Genomic DNA, 18,078 nt, shown 5'->3' with positions numbered 1-18,078 from the left:
AAGTCTAAAAGCCTTCAAGGGATGAGAGAAGTGTACACAATGATATTTGTCATCTTCAGAATCATATGAGCCAAGTGATACTGAGAATTTTCCCATTTTCAGCATCAGGTCTGAAGTCCTCTGTCATGTCAATTAAACCCATGTAAATAGCTAGCTGTTTTGCAGAAACTTGTGCGCACATTTACATACACACACCCATCATTTTATGCTGGAGAGGTGTGAAATTCTGCCTACAGAAATCTAGTTTATTTTCATCCCATACTTCAGTGACAGAAGAGCTGGGGAAATCCACTCAGCTGCCTGTCGGATGGGAAGATTCAATCTACCCCGTCAGTGTCTGCAGATTCATGTGCTAGAAACTGCATCTGTGGAACAGTGCGCAGGGACTGGGATTCCCTACTCTCTGCATACCTGAAACAGCCCCCGCCATTTCCACCTTTGTTAGCTGTCTGCAATGTTAAATGTCATCTTTTAAATATATTTTAAGTTTCTGTAGCCTGCTGTATAGGAACAGTACTGCATGCGTATGTATGGTGGTGTAAAAAAAAACAATTTGCAAAACCCAATGATTCAATTTTTTACTCAAAAATACTACTTTTTGACCAAGTTATCGAATAATAACTTTAAGATACAAAAATGAATATATTTAGTAAAAATTAGTATTCACAAAATGGCGTGTGTACTTTTGTTATGTTCCAAACTCAGATATCAAACAGGATGTTTAATTCCAAGCAACATCTCTAAAAAGATGCAAACATTATCTCTAATGTAATAAATCAAGTTATTTTATTTTGACAATGGAATTCTATCACACAGGCAATAGTAGTCATGGCAGTGAACTTACCTTTATGGTTGTTTGGTTGTTTTGTTTGTTTGGTTGTTTTTTTTAATTTCTCCTCTATTACTCTGAAAAATAGTTAATCAGTTTTTAAATTGTATTTGAAAAGAGCAGCCTTTCATCTGCTGAGAATCTGTATGCTAAATTTCAGGCCAAAGTGAATTTTCTTTCTGTATTGTCTGATCTTGCGTCTTTGAAGTCTGTGTGGAAGGGATCTTGCTGATTTCAGAGCTCTTAGGCTCAGGCACAGAGGTTAAACCCTTTAAAAAAAAAAAGAGGAGTGGGGGGAAAGAGCTGTCAAAATGTGATTGAAAAATATGGGTGAATTATGAGCTTCAGCTACAGTGAGGTTGTTTGGCAGCATGTGTATTTAGGGGCTTAACCTAAAGTTAAAGGTTCTGTTTTTCAAACTCGTGCAGCTACAGTTGCCAACATGGGCTCAGATATAGGAAACGCAGCTCTGAACATCTAGAAACACCCCTTTCTTTTTCTGTGGGCAGCTTATTTGATCACTGGAATGACATCTCGGCTTTTATCTCTTCATCAGTAGCCATTCTGTTTTCACAGAGCAGAAGTGCCAAGCGTGGACTGTTGCCCTCTTTCCTCTTCCTTTTCATAAGCATAATGACAAAGGACAAAGCACGTCACTCCCTCAGTTGGTCTTGCAAAGCCAGCCTTAAAAGCGTGGAAACTGTCATGTAGAGTTGACTTGAAACACTGTAAAATAAAAATAAGGTGAACTAGTCTCAGCTTGACTTATGATGAAACATTCAAGTCCTAAACATTGATCTGGTCTATGTGACATCATGAGCTACAGACCCTTTTTATTTTGAGTAAAGAAAAACTTCAAGTGATTTTTTTTTTGTCTGCACAATAAATAAAGGGAAAAGGTATTCCTCTAAGCCTTGTTCTCATCAAGCAAGCATTGCTTACGGTGCTCTTTTTTTTTTTTCCCTCCGCTCCCCCTCCTCCTGCAGAATCACATCGGGAATTCCTTCACAGGCCTGCATCTGGATACGTGCCAGAGGAGATCTGGAAGAAAGCTGGTAAGAACTGTTTAAAAACACCAGCTTAGTCTTCTGGCAGCTGTGTGTAGTTGTTAATGCACTGATGTGAGGAATGGAAAAAAAAAGGAAAAAAAAAAAAGGGCTTACTAGTAACAAGAAGAAATTGTGTTTAATAATCTTAAACTGGAACTGATCAGGAGATGAAATAATCTTTATAATAGAAGCATCTGCTGCTATAGTTAGTGGGATATCAGTGCTTCCATTAAGGATCCTTATTTTCAGGGGTTATAATGGTTTCAGGCTGAAACTTGATTTGCTACAGTTTCAGTCTGTTAGCAATTGAAAAAAAAAGTTTGTGTGGGACTTTTTTTTGTTTTTAAGCTTCAAGGTTCTTACCTAGTTAAGAATTCCCAAAGGAAGAGAAAAAACCTAAGTATACCTGTTAAAGAAAAGCCTTCAGCTATGCAATGTAACCATTCTTAATTTTAAAAAGATTTTGTGCCTGTGAGCTCCCAGTGAAGTCTGTGCTCATAAACCTGCAAAGTTTTCAATGAAGTAAGCAAGATCGTGTCTCTGCAGCTGCTCTGGGAGGTTGCACAGGCATTGACAGCGTCTTCCCCTAGCTTGGAAAGCACCATGGGCAATCGTTGTGGTTGTGCAGAGTTTTCTTCAACAGTTTGAAACTCTGCCTGAGCACAGGAGCTTCCTGGCGAGGATCCTGTTGCAGTGCTGGAGCTAAACCTTTGCTCTTTTGACATTGGTATCAGAGCTTACTTGTTTTCAGAGGGACCAGGAGGTAGCTGTTGGACTCCAGCGAGGTAGTTGAGCTTCTATATATACACTCATACACACACCTTCTCTTTTGAACACCTGTATAACCATGAAGTCTACTGCAGCTGTCTGAACAGAAGTTAATGATTAAATGGCAAATATGCAGCAGTTTTGATGCTTTCTGATCAAATCTCCTGTAACTGCTTGCTGCTTCTTGGTGTATTTTAAACTAGATAGAGAACATATGTGTAAAAATATTCTGCTGGCATATTTTTACATCAGTCAAGAAGTTGTGTTCTTTGTGTGATGTGGGTTTATAATGTAAAGTCTACATTTGTTAATATGTAAATTAGTATTTTTGGAACTGCTGTGGTTTATATGTAAAATGACAAAATAATTTACAGCTTTTTCTTCTGTCCAAGGAAAGTATAGCCTTTGAAACTCAATGCTCTTGTGTACCCAAAAGTATTGTTATAGTTTGTTTTGCCATATTTATGTTAGCATCTTAAATGAAAAATAAGAAAAAAATATGCAGTCCCAGGAAATCTCAGTAAGAGGAGCATTATTGAGTTGAATTTCAGGAACTTTATTCCTCTTGCAAAATCTAGGTTTTGATATCAGGTCATTTGTGACTCCTAGATATGCAGTACAATAGAAGAAAAATAGTTTCTTCATAAGCTAGTAATACAAGAAAATAAGTTTCTTCATAAGCTAGCAACACAAGTTAATTGACCCTTTTGGCCTGAGTTATAAAATTGGATGTACATTCACATTGCGTGTATCCACCAATGGTAGTGTACAGGAGCTGTGTCCTGTCATCTTGTGAACATGTATGTCATCAGTTCCTTTGAAACAAAGTTTTTCCTTTGGTCCCATTTCCAGTCTCTATTTTCATGCTGATGTGGGTTTAAATCAGATTCCTTGTATTAACTGAGCATGCCTGTGAATTCGAGAATAAAAAAAGTCTGACTCTCTACAGGATGCATACCTGTATCTGTTACTAATGGTAGTAAAACATCAGAAAGCATACTGCTTTTCATAAATCATGGGTCTTGATTTTCAGGAGGGTGCACTGAAGTTGGAGGTCTCCACAACTTCATAATCAGTTCAAGGCAGTACAGGTGTAATTCAGCTCTGTAAAAGGTCTCTAGTGCCGTTTGAAATGATGTGTAGTTTCCTGACTGGGCTACAACTGCTGGTCAAGAAGGCTGTGTGTCTCTCACAAGTCTTTTCTACTGGCTCAGTGTGGATACCTTGGTGTCTCAAATGTCCGTAAAGACCAATATGTAGACAGCTGAATTAAGTATAAAAGTGTGATCGGTATGCCGAATCCATTGAACTGAAAGAATTTGGCATAAAAATGGTTAATAAGCAGCCTCAAAAGCATGTGAAAAAGGGACTCACTTTAAACTTTTGGAGAATGATAGACTCCGGTGCAATTCTTTAAATATACCAAGTTAAGCAAGTGCTTTTGTGATTGTTGGAGCAAGCACATAGCATGCAGCACCTTGTGAATTAAAGCCACGTGAACCCAATTCAGTTTCATACATCAGTGGAAAGTCATTAGTGTCCTGATTCCTCTCACTGAATTATGGGTATGTAGATGAAGAGTCCAAGCCAAGTTCTTGGTGTCCCTCAGTAGTCAAGAGAGAGGCAAGCATGTGGAGAGGATCAGTCAAATCATGGGTTGGATGACTTGCTCTCTGGAAATACCTATTTTTCTTTATTAAATACTGAGGGAAACCCAGGCCCACCATGGGCTGCTGCCTTAGCTTCTTTCCATGTCATGAGAAAACTGTCTTCCAGCCATCTACTATCACACAGCAAGGCCCGCTGTTGTGGCAGTTCTGGACTGGAGTTACCACTCAGCATATTACTTATGGGAGTTCAGCTCTGGAGTTACCAAACAAGTGTGGAATGACCATACTTTGTCATACAGATAGTAAAGACCCTGCACATTCTCCAGGGGACTCCTGAGAAAGAGATTGTGCATTTTGGAGTATGGAGCTGAGATAACTCATGTCACCAGTTCCCAATGACTTTCTTTGCCAGGGTCAGCCTGAGGGTGAGATGATGCGAAATGTCATGGTGGCACAGGACAGCACCCCTGCCCACCGCCTTTCTTTTTTCGTCCTGTGGACTGAGTGTGCCCATGATGTGAGGGAGGTGACCAGGAGCTGGCTGGTGAATCAGTATGTTGGGTTATATACAGGAGTGAATGATGAGTTGAGTACCTCTCTTGAGTCAGCTCCAAGGACCTCTGGTCATGCTGAGTGATGCCTGTTCCACACAGGCTGTTTGCTCCCTGGAACTTGTCTCATGAATTAGCACTGCTCAAACGGAAGGAAGATTTCAACTGCATTCCTAAAAAGACAGTGAATTTATGCCAAGAATGCTTAGCATTAGTGGGAAAATGGAGGATGCAGATACAGGCATCTTAGATAACTGTTTTTTAAAACTTCCAGATCCATGTTTTCTGATGTTGGAATCTAATCACTCTTCCTTTCTCTGGAAAAGCAGAGAAAGGAAGAGCGCTAATATCATTCTTGGTCTTCATAGCTCAGCATTGTCAAGGTAAATAAAATCCCCTTCACTGTCACTGATAACTTTTCCTGCACAAATTTTATTGTTGTCTGAAACTGTGAAGCCTGCATTCTATGTCTATAAAATACGTGTAGGTACTGGAAACATTTATTTTAAGAAGATGCGCAGAAAATGAGTGATAGGAAATTTTGTCTATTCTATTTGGCTGTTCATTAGTTCATAAAATATTGAAATAATGGTGGTGCATTATGACCAACAAATGCCGCGTTTTAACTATTTGTTTTCACACTTAGTATATCACTATACAAATTCTGTTGTCAAAGGTAGTGGAAATACTAGAGTCCAATCCATAGTTTATGCCAATTAAAAAGTATCAGTCCGTTTTCTTCAGCGTATGGCCCCATAAGCATGTTTAGCACCTTCACACTCAGAAGCTTTGCAAAAAAACCTATGCAATATAGAAGTTAGAATATAAGGTTCAATTTATACATTTGGACTGAAAAGAAGTAGATTATATAGGATGAAAAACGATGAAATTAGACGTTTCTGTAAAACGTTGGAGTATTCTGCTTCTGTTTTAAAATAGTTTAAATTGGCATTTCTAACCACTGCAAACATCTCAACGCAAGACTAAATTTATACGATGTAATGGAAGTGCATCATGCCATACAAAGATAATTTCTATTCGTAGCAAATATCAGCAAGAGTACAGATTTTCTCAAATCCATTTCGTTAATAACAGCAGTTCATAGACACAAAACTTCTGTATTTAAGTTGCCTTATTTTTATGAAAATGGTAATAAAATTGCATCTGTATGTTTGCCTGTGTATATTTCTTTTCTCATGATCAGTGAATGTTTGCAGTTGGTAATAAATATTCAAGCACCTTGCAAATGTCCTACCAATTCCCTTTGCTGATCTGTGTGTGCCTGTGGGACTAGAATAGGAATGCATAATTTAAATATAAATTGCCTGATTTGCATATATAATTAGTCTAGCTGCAGCTCTGATCGTAAGCAAAAATTATTGTCCTGTATTGCCACATAGATAGAATTTTAATTCACCTTGAATATCCAAAGTAAATTAAGCCTTGGCTGTATGGTTGAAGGGTATGATTTTTTCCTCTCCTGAGGCTTTCCCCTAAACAACATTTATGGTAGGGTAATATAAGGGCATATTTTCAGCCTCATAAAAATAAAGGCATAAGGTTTATCTCTAAATTCCTCTCCCTCGAAAACTTCCCTTGAAACATCTCTCACAGACACGCAAACACATAACACACGCAGATAGAATAATAGAACTCTTCTTTCATTTTAATTGATTCAATTTTAGTCAGTACATGGCTTAAAGTTAAGTCTTTATTGTAATTTGCTTAATAACTGAAAATGGAGGCTTCATGTAGTCCTTATTTTTTTTTAAATAACAAGTGCAGAGCTACGAGACATAAAAACTCAGGAGTTACTATCTGTATGTAAGTGTTAGGTCTATGTGTATGTGCACGCACACAAATACACGGGCTAAATACATGGACTAAAACTCAAACCCGTAACACAGTTGTAATACTTAGATTTTAATCTACAGTAAAACATTTTTATTGGAAACCTATGTTTTTAATTAAACAGAACATTTAATTAAGGTGGTTTTTAAGTGGATGAAACAATTAAGTGCAAACACTTGAATGAAACATGTCATAATTAGTTTTAATAGAGTGTTAATTGGTACTAGGTTTGCCAAGTTAATAATTACTGCTTATTAAATTTTCAATTAATCATTGTCATTTTGCTTTGAATAAAGATGAAAATTAGATAAACTAATTCAGAGGGAGGATGGTTTCCTTGTTAATTAGAGCAGTTAATTAAAAAAAAAAAAAAAGAAATTACTTGTTTTAGTTGTCAATTAAAAGACTGTTCATTAGTAAAATCTTCGCACTCTTCCTACATCAAAACCCAAATAACTAATTGGTGAGAATCCATGTTTTCTGGAATAAAAGATATGATTCTAGTATATACCGAAGAAACGGCTCATACTGACTTAGTTATTTGACAAGACGCATGAAGGTTTGAATTTAGTGAGGCGGTGTGCCCCTGCTCAGAGTTAATTGTGCACTGAAGCTGTGCTGGCTGTGGTGTGCTCAAGAGCTCGGCGGAGCCAGGAAGTCGAGTCTTCACAGTGTAAACATGGGCTTGAAGGAGAGATCAAGAGGTCAAATGAATGTTCATAAACAAATTTTAATTTTGTCTCGTAAAATTATGTGTCCAGGAAAAGATACTAGATCAGTGATTTAAAAATTTTAAATAAACTCTTGTGATTTTTCTAATATCATGCATGCATTTATTCATTAAGATATGGGAAAAAATTGTTAATGACTCTAAATCCTGTCTTAATTTCCAGAGCTTAAAGATACATTTTTGAAAAAGTCTGCAATATTGTGTCTTAAATAATAATTCTTGCCAGAGATATTCATAAATCTGGTGCGCTGCAAACCCAATTTTCCAAGTAAAATGTTGAAAAAATTACAAAATAATGCACCAGAGATCTGAAATGTCTATGCTTAAAGAAATACTGACTGTGAATCAAAATAGCAAGAATCATCACAAGCGTTAGAGACTTGTGAGAGCTTTTGGTGATGGGGAAGTAAAGAAGCACCTGGATGGTCCTGAAGAAACAGGTTCCTCTGTGTCCTTATCAAAGTGAAGACTCTCAGTATGACAGAGTCTCTGCTGCATTTCACACATCAGTCCTACGTCTCCCTGTGCCCAACGACCTGTGCTGATGAGTTTTTCTTCCCTCCGTTGCAGAGGAAGCTGTCAATGAAGTAAAGCGTCAGGCGATGGCCGAGTTGCAGAAGGCAGTGTCAGAGGCAGAGCGGAAAGCTCACGACATGATCACTTCAGAGAGAGCCAAGATGGAGCGCACGGTTGCCGAAGCCAAGCGCCAGGCTGCAGAGGATGCGCTAGCTGTTATCAATCAGCAGGAAGATTCAAGCGAGGTAAGGTCTTTGCTGGGCAGGCATCACCTGTGGCCATTCCGATGGTATCGGAGTTCAGCGCCCACTATTAACTGTTTGCACAGTAGCTTTGGACACGTATTTCAGGCCCATGCTGAGCTCCAAATTTTCTTGTCTGTGTTGTAATCTGAGCCCAAAATAGCTGATGAACTTGAGCTGCAGTTTCACCTTTTAACTGCCGCTCAGGGTTACATATAGTGCACACAGTTCTGTTCTAATGTAACTTTTCAGTACCTTTATTTTAAAGCTCTTCAAAGTACCATATTGGATAGATAACAAGATTGCTTGGTGGAAAATACTTCACACTGAAATCTAGTTTAAACAAAGAAATGATTCATTTAAGAGATTGTAGAGTAAGGCAGCTAAAAGCTTGTCTGGGGAAAGTGTTGGATGTAGAAGTGATTAGCAAAAGATGATGGTTCCTGTAGGACAGAATGCAAATGTAGGTTTGCAAGTGTTTCCTTATTTTAAATGTGTTGCTTTGGCTGCAGGGAATATTTGAGAGTTGAGGAGTGGGCAGACAGTATTTGGAAGGGAGAAAAATAGACTGGAAGAGCAACAAAATGTAAAATAAGGATAAGTATATTAAGCCTTGATTTACTTTCAGACCTGAGAGTGGAAGCCTTGAATTCCTGGGGTATGGGACATCCAGCAGCACGACTCACTGGAAGATGGGAGTGAAAGAGCAGCATGTGTTTGACCAGTGCTGCAACAGTCTAGATAGCAGTTGAATCTTACATCTGTTACAGAAAAACAACATCCTAAGTTAAAACTGCCTTTAAAAACAGACATGACAAAGAAATTACATCAGTTAAAAGTTATTTGTGCGTAGTCTTCATCTCTCAAAGCCACTGAAATGAAAGAACTTTACTTTCATGAAGTATTTATTGTTCTTGTACTAAGATCTTGGCTGTAGTAACTAACTACTTTTTAACATAAATTCTAAATTACAGGGAGTTGGAAAAAAGAGTAGATAGCAGTACCTGTCATGTGGGGACATACGTTTGCGTACGCTAGCGTCAAAGCACTTTTCATGGGCTGGATGGGCAGCATTGTAGAAGAGTCACTTAAGTTGAGAGATGCAGATGAGCTAGCTGCAGCATGCTGAGAAAACTGGCAAAAATCATGAGCAGATAAGGCAGTGGCATGCTGCAGTATGCATCCGTAATTTGAGGGACCATAAGATTTTAATTCGTACCAGGCTTCTCTGGAGATGAAAGACCATTGTGGGATCACTGAATGCCCAGAGTTTCTCCTTAATGTGTAGCAGATGAATAACAAGGAGACAAAAGGAATTGATTTTCAGCATCTGAAAGATTCTCAGGAAAAAAGGAACTAGGGGAAGTGTATGTACCCTTTAAGTACTAACTGTTCCATTGTAGATTAAATGAGACATAAATTCAATTTATTGGCATTTTGTATCTCAGATACTCAAGGACATTTTTCCTGCACAATGTTCATAGAAAGGGCATTTGCCTGACTTAGCATCATTAAAGAGCTGTCATTTTGTGTGTGTGTATATATACACAAGAGATACCTATTGTTAAAACCAAAATTCCAGAGGTAAATGGCTTTGGAGGAAACAGCAAATTAAATCTGTTTAGTGAACTGATATAGGGCAGGCAGGACAGGGGAAGTACTTATGTGCCAATACATACAGCCCATTCTTTTCACAGGCAAATGTGCATCCAAAGGAGCGTGTAGAGAGTTTGTGTGTGTTGTAATTCACTCCTGAGCAGTCATAGCTGTGGAAAAGAGTGTATAACAACAGACATCTTTACTTAGTCTCTAGAAGAATTGCTTACGAGGTTGTTCAATTCTTGGGAACAGGACTTTAAAAAAAAGGCAAATAATTATTTTAATTGTGTTCTAATGAAATGTGGCTCGTAGGGTTACAGATGTTCTCAGGGCTCAACATGCTCAGGGAGGACATGAGGCTCCTGGACCTAGACCAAACTACATACTTGGGAGCTATTTAAAATGAAGTCTAGTGGCCTGGCCCTGCAGCTTTCACCCCTGTGGTCATGAGTGGCAGGGTGGCTGTTTTGAGGTGAAAAACGCAGATTTTAGTAAACCTGCAGCGAGAACTCAAGTTTGCTCAGTTTTTGGTTACAGGTGCTTGGTTAATTGTGAAGGGAGATGACAGTGATACTTATTTGAGAGTTAGATGTGTCTATTAAGTTTTTATAGTTAGTTCCTCTTCGGCTTCTAATTATGCCTAACTCCACTTAGGGCAGTGCTTCTCATGATTTCCTGTTAACTCAGGCTGTCTGGTTTTTTGGGTAACTCCTGTAAGAATGGACCAAACTTTTTCCTTCATCTTTGGGGACAGGAGATCAGTTTGCCAGTGTTTGAAAAGTATTTCTTTGGAGCTGAGAGCTTGTGTTTATCAGGGTTGAGGAACAAAACTTCACATTTGCTTTGGTGTTCATTATCTCTCGATCTCTCTGTGAATGTTCCTCCCCATTTGTCTTGGTTGTAAGTCTCCATAAACTTCTCTCTGTTTACAACTTTTAGCAGAATGGTTCCAGCAATGCAGATTCCTGTGTACTGAAGGCACTGGAATAATATTTCCAGGGCTAGAATATTTTATGGAGTAGATCATCCTGAGTGGATCATGTGGGACATACAGGACAGCCAGGAGATCGGGACCAGTCAGCAGGGGTTTATGAAAGGCAGGTCCTGCTTGACTAACCTGATCTCCTTCTATGATAGGGTGACCCGCTTAGTAGATGAGGGCAGGGCTGTGGATGTAGTCTATCTAGACTTCAGTAAGGCATTCGACACTGTCTCCCACAGCATCCTCCTAGACAAACTAGCTGCCCGGGGCTTGGATGGGTGGACTCTTAAATGGGTTAAAAACTGGCTGTCTGGCCAAGCCCAGAGAGTGGTGGTGAATGGGGCAAAGTCCAACTGGCGGCCGGTCACTAGCGGTGTTCCCCAGGGCTCAGTTCTGGGGCCGGTGTTGTTCAATATCTTTATAGATGATCTAGACGTAGGGATTGAGTGCACCCTCAGCAAATTTGCAGATGACACCAAGCTGGGTGGGAGTGTCAATCTGCTGGAGGGTAGGAAGGCCCTACAGAGGGATTTGGACAGGTTAGATAGGTGGGCCGAGACCAACGGCCTGAGGTTCAACAAGAACAAGTACCGGGTCTTACACTTTGGCCACAATAATCCCCTGCAGCGCTACAGGCTGGGGGAAGAGTGGTTAGAAAGCGTCCCCGTGGAAAGAGACTTGTGGGTGCTGATTGACAGCTGGCTAAACATGAGCCAGCAGTGTGCCCAGGTGGCCAAGAAGGCCAATGGCATCCTGGCCTCTGTTAAGAATAGTGTAGCCAGCTGGTCTAGGGAAGCGATTGTCCCTCTGTACTCGGCACTGGTGAGGCTGCACCTTGAGTACTGTGTTCAGTTCTGGGCCCTGCACTTCAAGAAAGATGTTGAGGTGTTGGAGCGAGTCCAGAGGAGGGCGACCAAGCTGGTGAAGGGTCTGGAGGGTCTGACCTACGAGGAACGGCTGAGGGAGCTGGGGTTGTTTAGCCTGGAGAAGAGGAGGCTCAGAGGTGACCTTATTGCAGTCTACAACTACCTGAAGGGAGGTTGTAGTGAAGTGGGAGTCAGCCTCTTCTCCCAGGCAACTAGCGATAGGACAAGAGGACACAGCCTCAAGCTTCGCCAGGGGAGGTTCAGGTTGGTCATTAGGAAGAATTTCTTTTCAGAAAGGGTCATTAGACATTGGAACGGGCTGCCCAGGGAGGTGGTGGAGTCACCATCTCTGGATGTGTTTGAAAAAAGACTGGACATGGCACTTAGTGCCATGGTCTAGTTGACATGGTGGTGTCAGGGCAATGGTTGGACTCGATGATCCCAGAGGTCTCTTCCAACCTGATTGATTCTGTGATTCTGTAGAGGCTGCTGTATAATCTCTATGCAGTTCCTAACAGAGAATATTTCTCCCATGGGTGTCATTTGTTCTTTTGGCTGTTGAAACTATGATTGGAGATGGGAATTCGGCACCAGATTTCTAATGTATCAGATATATTTTTTTGTCTGATGTGGCCACTCCCTGTCTATTGGCAAGGTTTCTCCCTTACAGCTCTTCATTTGGTATTCAGTAAAATGCAATCTGGACCTAGCTGAGGCTTCTTGGAGCTGCTCTGTTGTGAGGACTTTGTGGCATGATTTCTGTTGCAGTCTTCTCCAGAGCTCAAAGTAGTAACTAGTACTAAGACTCAAGATTTTTGTTATTATTTCAATTGTAAGAACATACGTAGTTTCCTCATCCAAGACCTTTCAGAGGACACACAGAGAGAAGTAGATTGTGGTTTTTTTTGTATTTTTTACTGTTGTTGGGTTTTTTGTGTATTTTTCTAGTTTTATTTGGGGTTTTTTGTGTTTTGTTTTGCTTTGAATCCAGAAACAGTAGCACCCCTGACTGCAAGATGGTCTGCAAGAAAACAGTGAAGCTGGACATGTTGAACTCACCAGAGCAAAATAAAGGGAGCTTAGGATAGTGAGAGGACTAATAGGGGAGGTATGATATTTGGAAGCATCTTGAGTTTTAAGAAGTGGTCTGCAATATTTTGAGAATCACCACATTACATAGTGTTTTAATTTCTGACCCTGACCTGATCCCTTGTTGAACTATTGTTCTTTGCTCATGCTTGCATTGTTCTGTATGATGTAATTCACAGTGCCACTGTTTCAGTGTCTGTACATTTACTTTATAAAGATTTCCATAGTTTCTTGGCATAAGCCCTTGCGACTCACCGGGGCATGTTCATTATTTTCTGTTATTATAATGAGGGATTGGTTGAAGACCAGTGAACAGAGCACACTGCTGTTGGAAAGCAAAAGGACAGGAGAAGGCCTACCTATCAGCATGGCTGTTCCTGAGCCACAAAGTATTTCTTTACCAGCTCCTTACAGTTGCTTGACAAAAGATGACCCATTCATCAGTAGCTGACTTGGCTAAGTACAGAAACATGTGTGAGCAGCCTACTCTTTAATGACTACCGTGCTTGCTTTGGCTGCAATCTACTCTTGTGCAAATCAATTTTAATAGTAAGGGTAAGCAGCTTAGCAAAGAGACTGGTTGCCCAGATTGTAGAGGCGGGGGGAATCTTCAAAACATCTGTCTTTCTGCTCTGGTATAAAATGCCACTGAAAAATCTGACACTTTTGTGTTCTTCTTCACTTTTGAGTAGGGTGGGGGCTGGGGATGGGAAAGGAACACAAATGTTTCAGTTCTCTCTACTTAAAGCAGATGCTGACATCTGCTCAGATAAAACAAGTATGTAACTGGTCCAACACTGCTTTTAAGAAATGTGTAATGTTAGGGCTTGTTTATATTGCAGCAGTTTATGTTGTATGTGAATATCACACTTACCTGACATTTTGAAGACAGCTGGGTTCAATCTCTGCTGACCAATCCCTTGAGACCAGGACTGTGCCAGCAAACCTGACTGAGCATCAGATGCTGTGATTCAGGCAAGCCTAGTTTTTAGGCTGGTATTAAATTTAATACATATGTCATGTAATGTTTAATTTTTTTGGCTGGGCATCTCTTAGAAAGTAGCACATCATCCCCTGCAGTGGTGGGTGGTACAGAGGCGCCAGAGACGTGTTCTGTGAAGGATCAGTCCAGATGTGATGTGAACATTGGCACTGCCCCAGAATGTTAAGCTAAGCCTGACTAGCCAGCTTGCACGTCTCTTCCCTATGCTTCTCCGCACTTCTGTTTTCAGGATTTAGCTTCTCTCATGCTCACTTATATGAATGTAGATGTGCTTCACACAATAAACAGTGGCTTGAGCAAGCCTGGAGTGTTCAGTGATAGGTGTAACTTTACTAGAAGCATCTAAAGGTTTGAATATCTTTGTATGGAGCACTGTGTTTTGATGCAGCGTGGGAATTTCCAAAGTACTGATGTGTTTCCCTTTCTAACGGGTCTTGGATAGAATCTTCATAAACAACTTTGCTGTTTTTTTGCACTGGTGTTCAGCAGCGCATGCAGCCCTCATTTACGCCACTGTGGTTTCAGTGATTTCTAGATGTTCTTTTTCTTGTGGTTAGCAGTGATAGAGTTTTGAATGCCATGGGCATTGCAGAACTGGGAAAAATCTGTGTTCTTTGTACCCAGCCATGCTTCCTTTCCTGGTAAACTGGGGAAATCCAGAATTTGTCAAAGATGACAGAGTGATGTTTGAAAATGTATTACGGCATCTGAGAGTTTGTCATCTCTTTGACATGTCACAGTCCATTTGTGTTTTTCTTTTCTTCTTTAAGCCAGCTCTACACTGAGCCTCAGCTGGAGGTGTCAGAGGAAAGCAAATACTCAATTGTGGTTAAATATTTCAAAGATGAAGGCGACGGGATGGGCAAAATTATTGACAAGTATGCGTCCTGGTACTGGAGACCACAGAAATGGAGACCATTTGTTTTTAAGAATTTTCATGATGGCAAACAGAAGTTTCTGAGTTCTGTTGTTTGAAGATGGAAGCTTAAGTGCCTGAGAATTAAGAATCTGACCTAGAGATAAGGCTCTGACCTAAGACTGATGTTCCTTGTCAGTTGAAAGAGGAGGATGAAATATGATCGGTGGCATAGATTTGGAGCGAGATTCCCATCTGGTGTAATTTAGCCCAATTTCATTGAATTAATCAGTTTTCAAGGTAGTGAAGTTAAATTGAATTATGTAGTCTGAGAATCTGGCCTTTTGTATAACCTCACTGATTCACAGGAAAAAGCAATGCAGGGTTAAACTGTAATCCAGTCCTCCTCATAGTTTTAGCTACATCTGGAGCTCTATAAAGCATGAGCTGGAAGTGCAGTGTAGTAGGTCACTACCTAAAGACAGAGAAGATAGACCAGGAGAGGCTTTGAGAGATCTGCTACTCTCTTTCCCAGTGCATGATCAACTCTTAACTGTATCATTCCTGTAAGATACCTGCTTTACCTGTGCTTTAGTGATGGAGATTCTCCAGTGCCTCTAGGCAATTTGTGCCTGTCCTTAAAAAGTTTTCTCATAGCATCTCTTTCCAGTTTTTCTTGCAGATGTTTGATCCCATTACCTCTCCTGTTCATCCGTGTAGACGTGGTCATTGCATGTTTCACTGCAGTAGCTTCCAAGATGTTTGGCTGCTACTGTCTCCTCTCAGGCTGCCATCTCTCCATAGGTTTAACAGTCTCAGTTCGTTCAGTCTCTTCTCATAGCTTGTGTTTGTCTGATCTTGGATTATTCTTGAATTATTATGATTAAGGGAGTGGAACATCTCCCTTATGAGGAGAGGCTGAGGGAGCTGGGTCTCTTTAGCTTAGAGAAGAGGAGACTGAGGGGTGACCTCATTAATGTTTATAAATATGTAAAGGGCAAGTGTCATGAAGATGGAGCCAGGCTCTTCTCAGTGACATCCCTTGACAGGACAAGGGGCAATGGGTGCAAGCTGGAACACAGGAGGTTCCACATAAATATGAGGAAAAACTTCTTTACGGTGAGGGTGACCGAACACTGGAACAGGCTGCCCAGAGAGGTTGCGGAGTCTCCTTCTCTGGAGACATTCAAAACCCGCCTGGACGCGTTCCTGTGTGATATGGTCTAGGCAATCCTGCTCCGGCAGGGGGATTGGACTAGATGATCTTTCGAGGTCCCTTCCAATCCCTAACATTCTGTGATTCTGTGTGATTCTGTGATTCTGGCTGCCTTTCTCTGGGTTCTTTCCAAGTCTTATTTGTCTTATTTCATTTGATGTATTTGAAGTGCATCATCCCAACCTGGACAGTACTCCAGGCTGAGCCTTGCCAGTACTAGGAGGTGGAAGGTCTTAACTCAGGTGTAAAGCAGTCCATAGCCCTGCTCATACGCCCTTGTATGATGATTGCTGCCTTATCAACAACATATTTTTGGTCCCTTGTTATCCAAGACGCTGTCTACACAGTTCAGCCAGGGTGCTCCATTTTGCTGGTACCTGCTAAAGCTTCCAGGAGGGAATATACCTTGACCATGCTCAATCCGGTAGTGAGCTCAAGCACTGTCCGTGATCAACTGGAAATATGTGAGCAGGGGTACATGAAACACAGCCCAGGCCATCAGCTGGCATCTCGAGCCTGGCTTTTCTTCAGTAGTATTTGGGGTCTGGAGCTATCAGCCAGCAACATGAACAGAAATCGTCTGTGGCCAGAGCTTGTGGTGCCTGAGCCTGATTTTTGCTGCCGTTTTTCACTACTCACACATGGGAAGGAGCAGTGAATGGCCACAGTGGTGAGGACTGTGGAGGACAGGGAGTTCTACATGTCAAATCCAGCTACTATTGCAGTGCAAGCTCCCCGTGGCATGTGTTTAAGCTAATTTGCACTGTAGTAATTTTTAAATGCAATAAGTTGTTACATAAATGTGAGCTGTAAAATTTATTTTGAAATTCTTGTATTTTATGTGCTTTTATTCCCACAATTACACTAAAGCTGTAATGACTTGTTAAATTAGAAATAATATGTCCAATGGACAAAATCACATACCAAACAATGTAGGACACATTAAGTAATCATGTAAGGAGCAAGCTTAGAGCTTTGTCACTTCATTAAAATCTTGCACTTATGTATCACTTTTCATGTTCTGTATAGGCTGATAGTTAATTGATGACTATTTTAATAAGAAAGTTGAACCAATACTGTTAAATTACTGGTTTCTGACATCAATACAGATCTTATGGTAAGATACTGAAATACCGTATGGTGGCTCTGGTCACATCGGGAGACAGTTCTGTCTGTGCAGATAAGCCTTCCCCAAAAAGGGAAGCAAAATGAAGATCCCCCAGAAGTTGGCCTATATTAACTAAATAGATATTTGAATAGAAAAATTTTTCTATCGTTGTAACAAATCTAGCACAATTAGAGCACGTGGTTCAATGTGGCAATTGTATCTTACCAGGGAGGGATTCCTGCACCTGGGCAGGTGCTGGTTGACTTCAGCATTATTCCATGTGGGGAAAAGTGTCTTTTCAGAAAAGTCTGCATGAGGAGGTTTTGTACGTGTGTATTGGTTTTCAGACAAGGGGTTAAAGGGAAATATGGGCCAACCCCAGGGCTGGCAATTTAGTTGGAAACAAATAGCTAGGAGGTCAGCAGAGTTGGCAGTAGGTGGAAATTCTGTGCAAGCAGGGTTGGAGCAGAATTGCTCCCTGTTTATCGATCGCAGTGCAAGCATCAAGCTGGCAAAATGAAACTTTCACAAGTACGATGCAACTGTTGAGAAACATTAGTATAGCAAAAGAAGGAGAATCCGGGTATATCACTATTTGTTCTCTTTCTGGTCAGTAGGATGAGGCGTTGTACCTCCATGAAATGCTAATACAACCTTGCCAGGTCGTTTTGGTGTATCTGTAAATATGTCTGTGCGGGCACATGTTCATGTACAGTGTTCTAAATTACTTATACTATATTTTTCATTGGGAAGATAAAAGGTCTTCTAAAGAAAAGGCGTTCAAGAATAGTACAGCTATCCATTTCCAAAGGTGGTTTTACCTCTCCAGCACTGGACAGAGTTTGAGCAAAACGAACCTGGAACGATGAATACTGAATCAAAACCAGGTGATGCCAGACAAGGAGTCTGAATTCCTAGCTTTTAACTACCAGAAACATCTGTTTCTGTGTGTTGGTAATTCCACCTTTTTTTATAAGTGTTTTTAAAGATGGGAACAATTTTATGAATTAAAAAAAAAAAAGTCCCCGACATATGTATCTGTAATGACCTGGAGTCTGTGTGTATAATCAGTATGAATTGAGAATGCCATGTATGTTTGATTTGAATCTCAAAGAGCAGTTGAGCACTGGACAGTTACTTTTCCCCCATCTGCCAGTATGTGCCTGTGCCAAAACAAAAAAAAAAAACAACCAACCCCAACCAGCCAAAAAAA

The 18,078-nt window shown here is 40.5% G+C and overlaps 1 protein-coding gene across 3 annotated transcripts in view; it reads left to right on the top strand.

Annotated features, from left to right (window-relative positions):
• The window catches only part of RUNX1T1 (RUNX1 partner transcriptional co-repressor 1), a 119,340-nt gene that overhangs the window by 96,427 nt on the left and 4,835 nt on the right, over positions 1-18,078 (top strand). For all 3 annotated transcript variants that reach the window (XM_068396040.1, XM_068396039.1, XM_068396041.1), the window contains 2 exons: positions 1,816-1,884; positions 7,959-8,149. In XM_068396040.1, the coding sequence (XP_068252141.1) occupies positions 1,816-1,884; positions 7,959-8,149 (260 nt within the window). The remainder of the gene's footprint in view (positions 1-1,815; positions 1,885-7,958; positions 8,150-18,078) is intronic.

This window comes from Nyctibius grandis, chromosome 3 (assembly GCF_013368605.1).
Source record: "Nyctibius grandis isolate bNycGra1 chromosome 3, bNycGra1.pri, whole genome shotgun sequence".
Taxonomy (NCBI): Eukaryota; Metazoa; Chordata; class Aves; order Nyctibiiformes; family Nyctibiidae; genus Nyctibius; species Nyctibius grandis.
The sequence above is the reverse complement of the archived record's forward strand: the minus strand, read 5'-3'. Positions and strand labels throughout refer to the sequence as shown.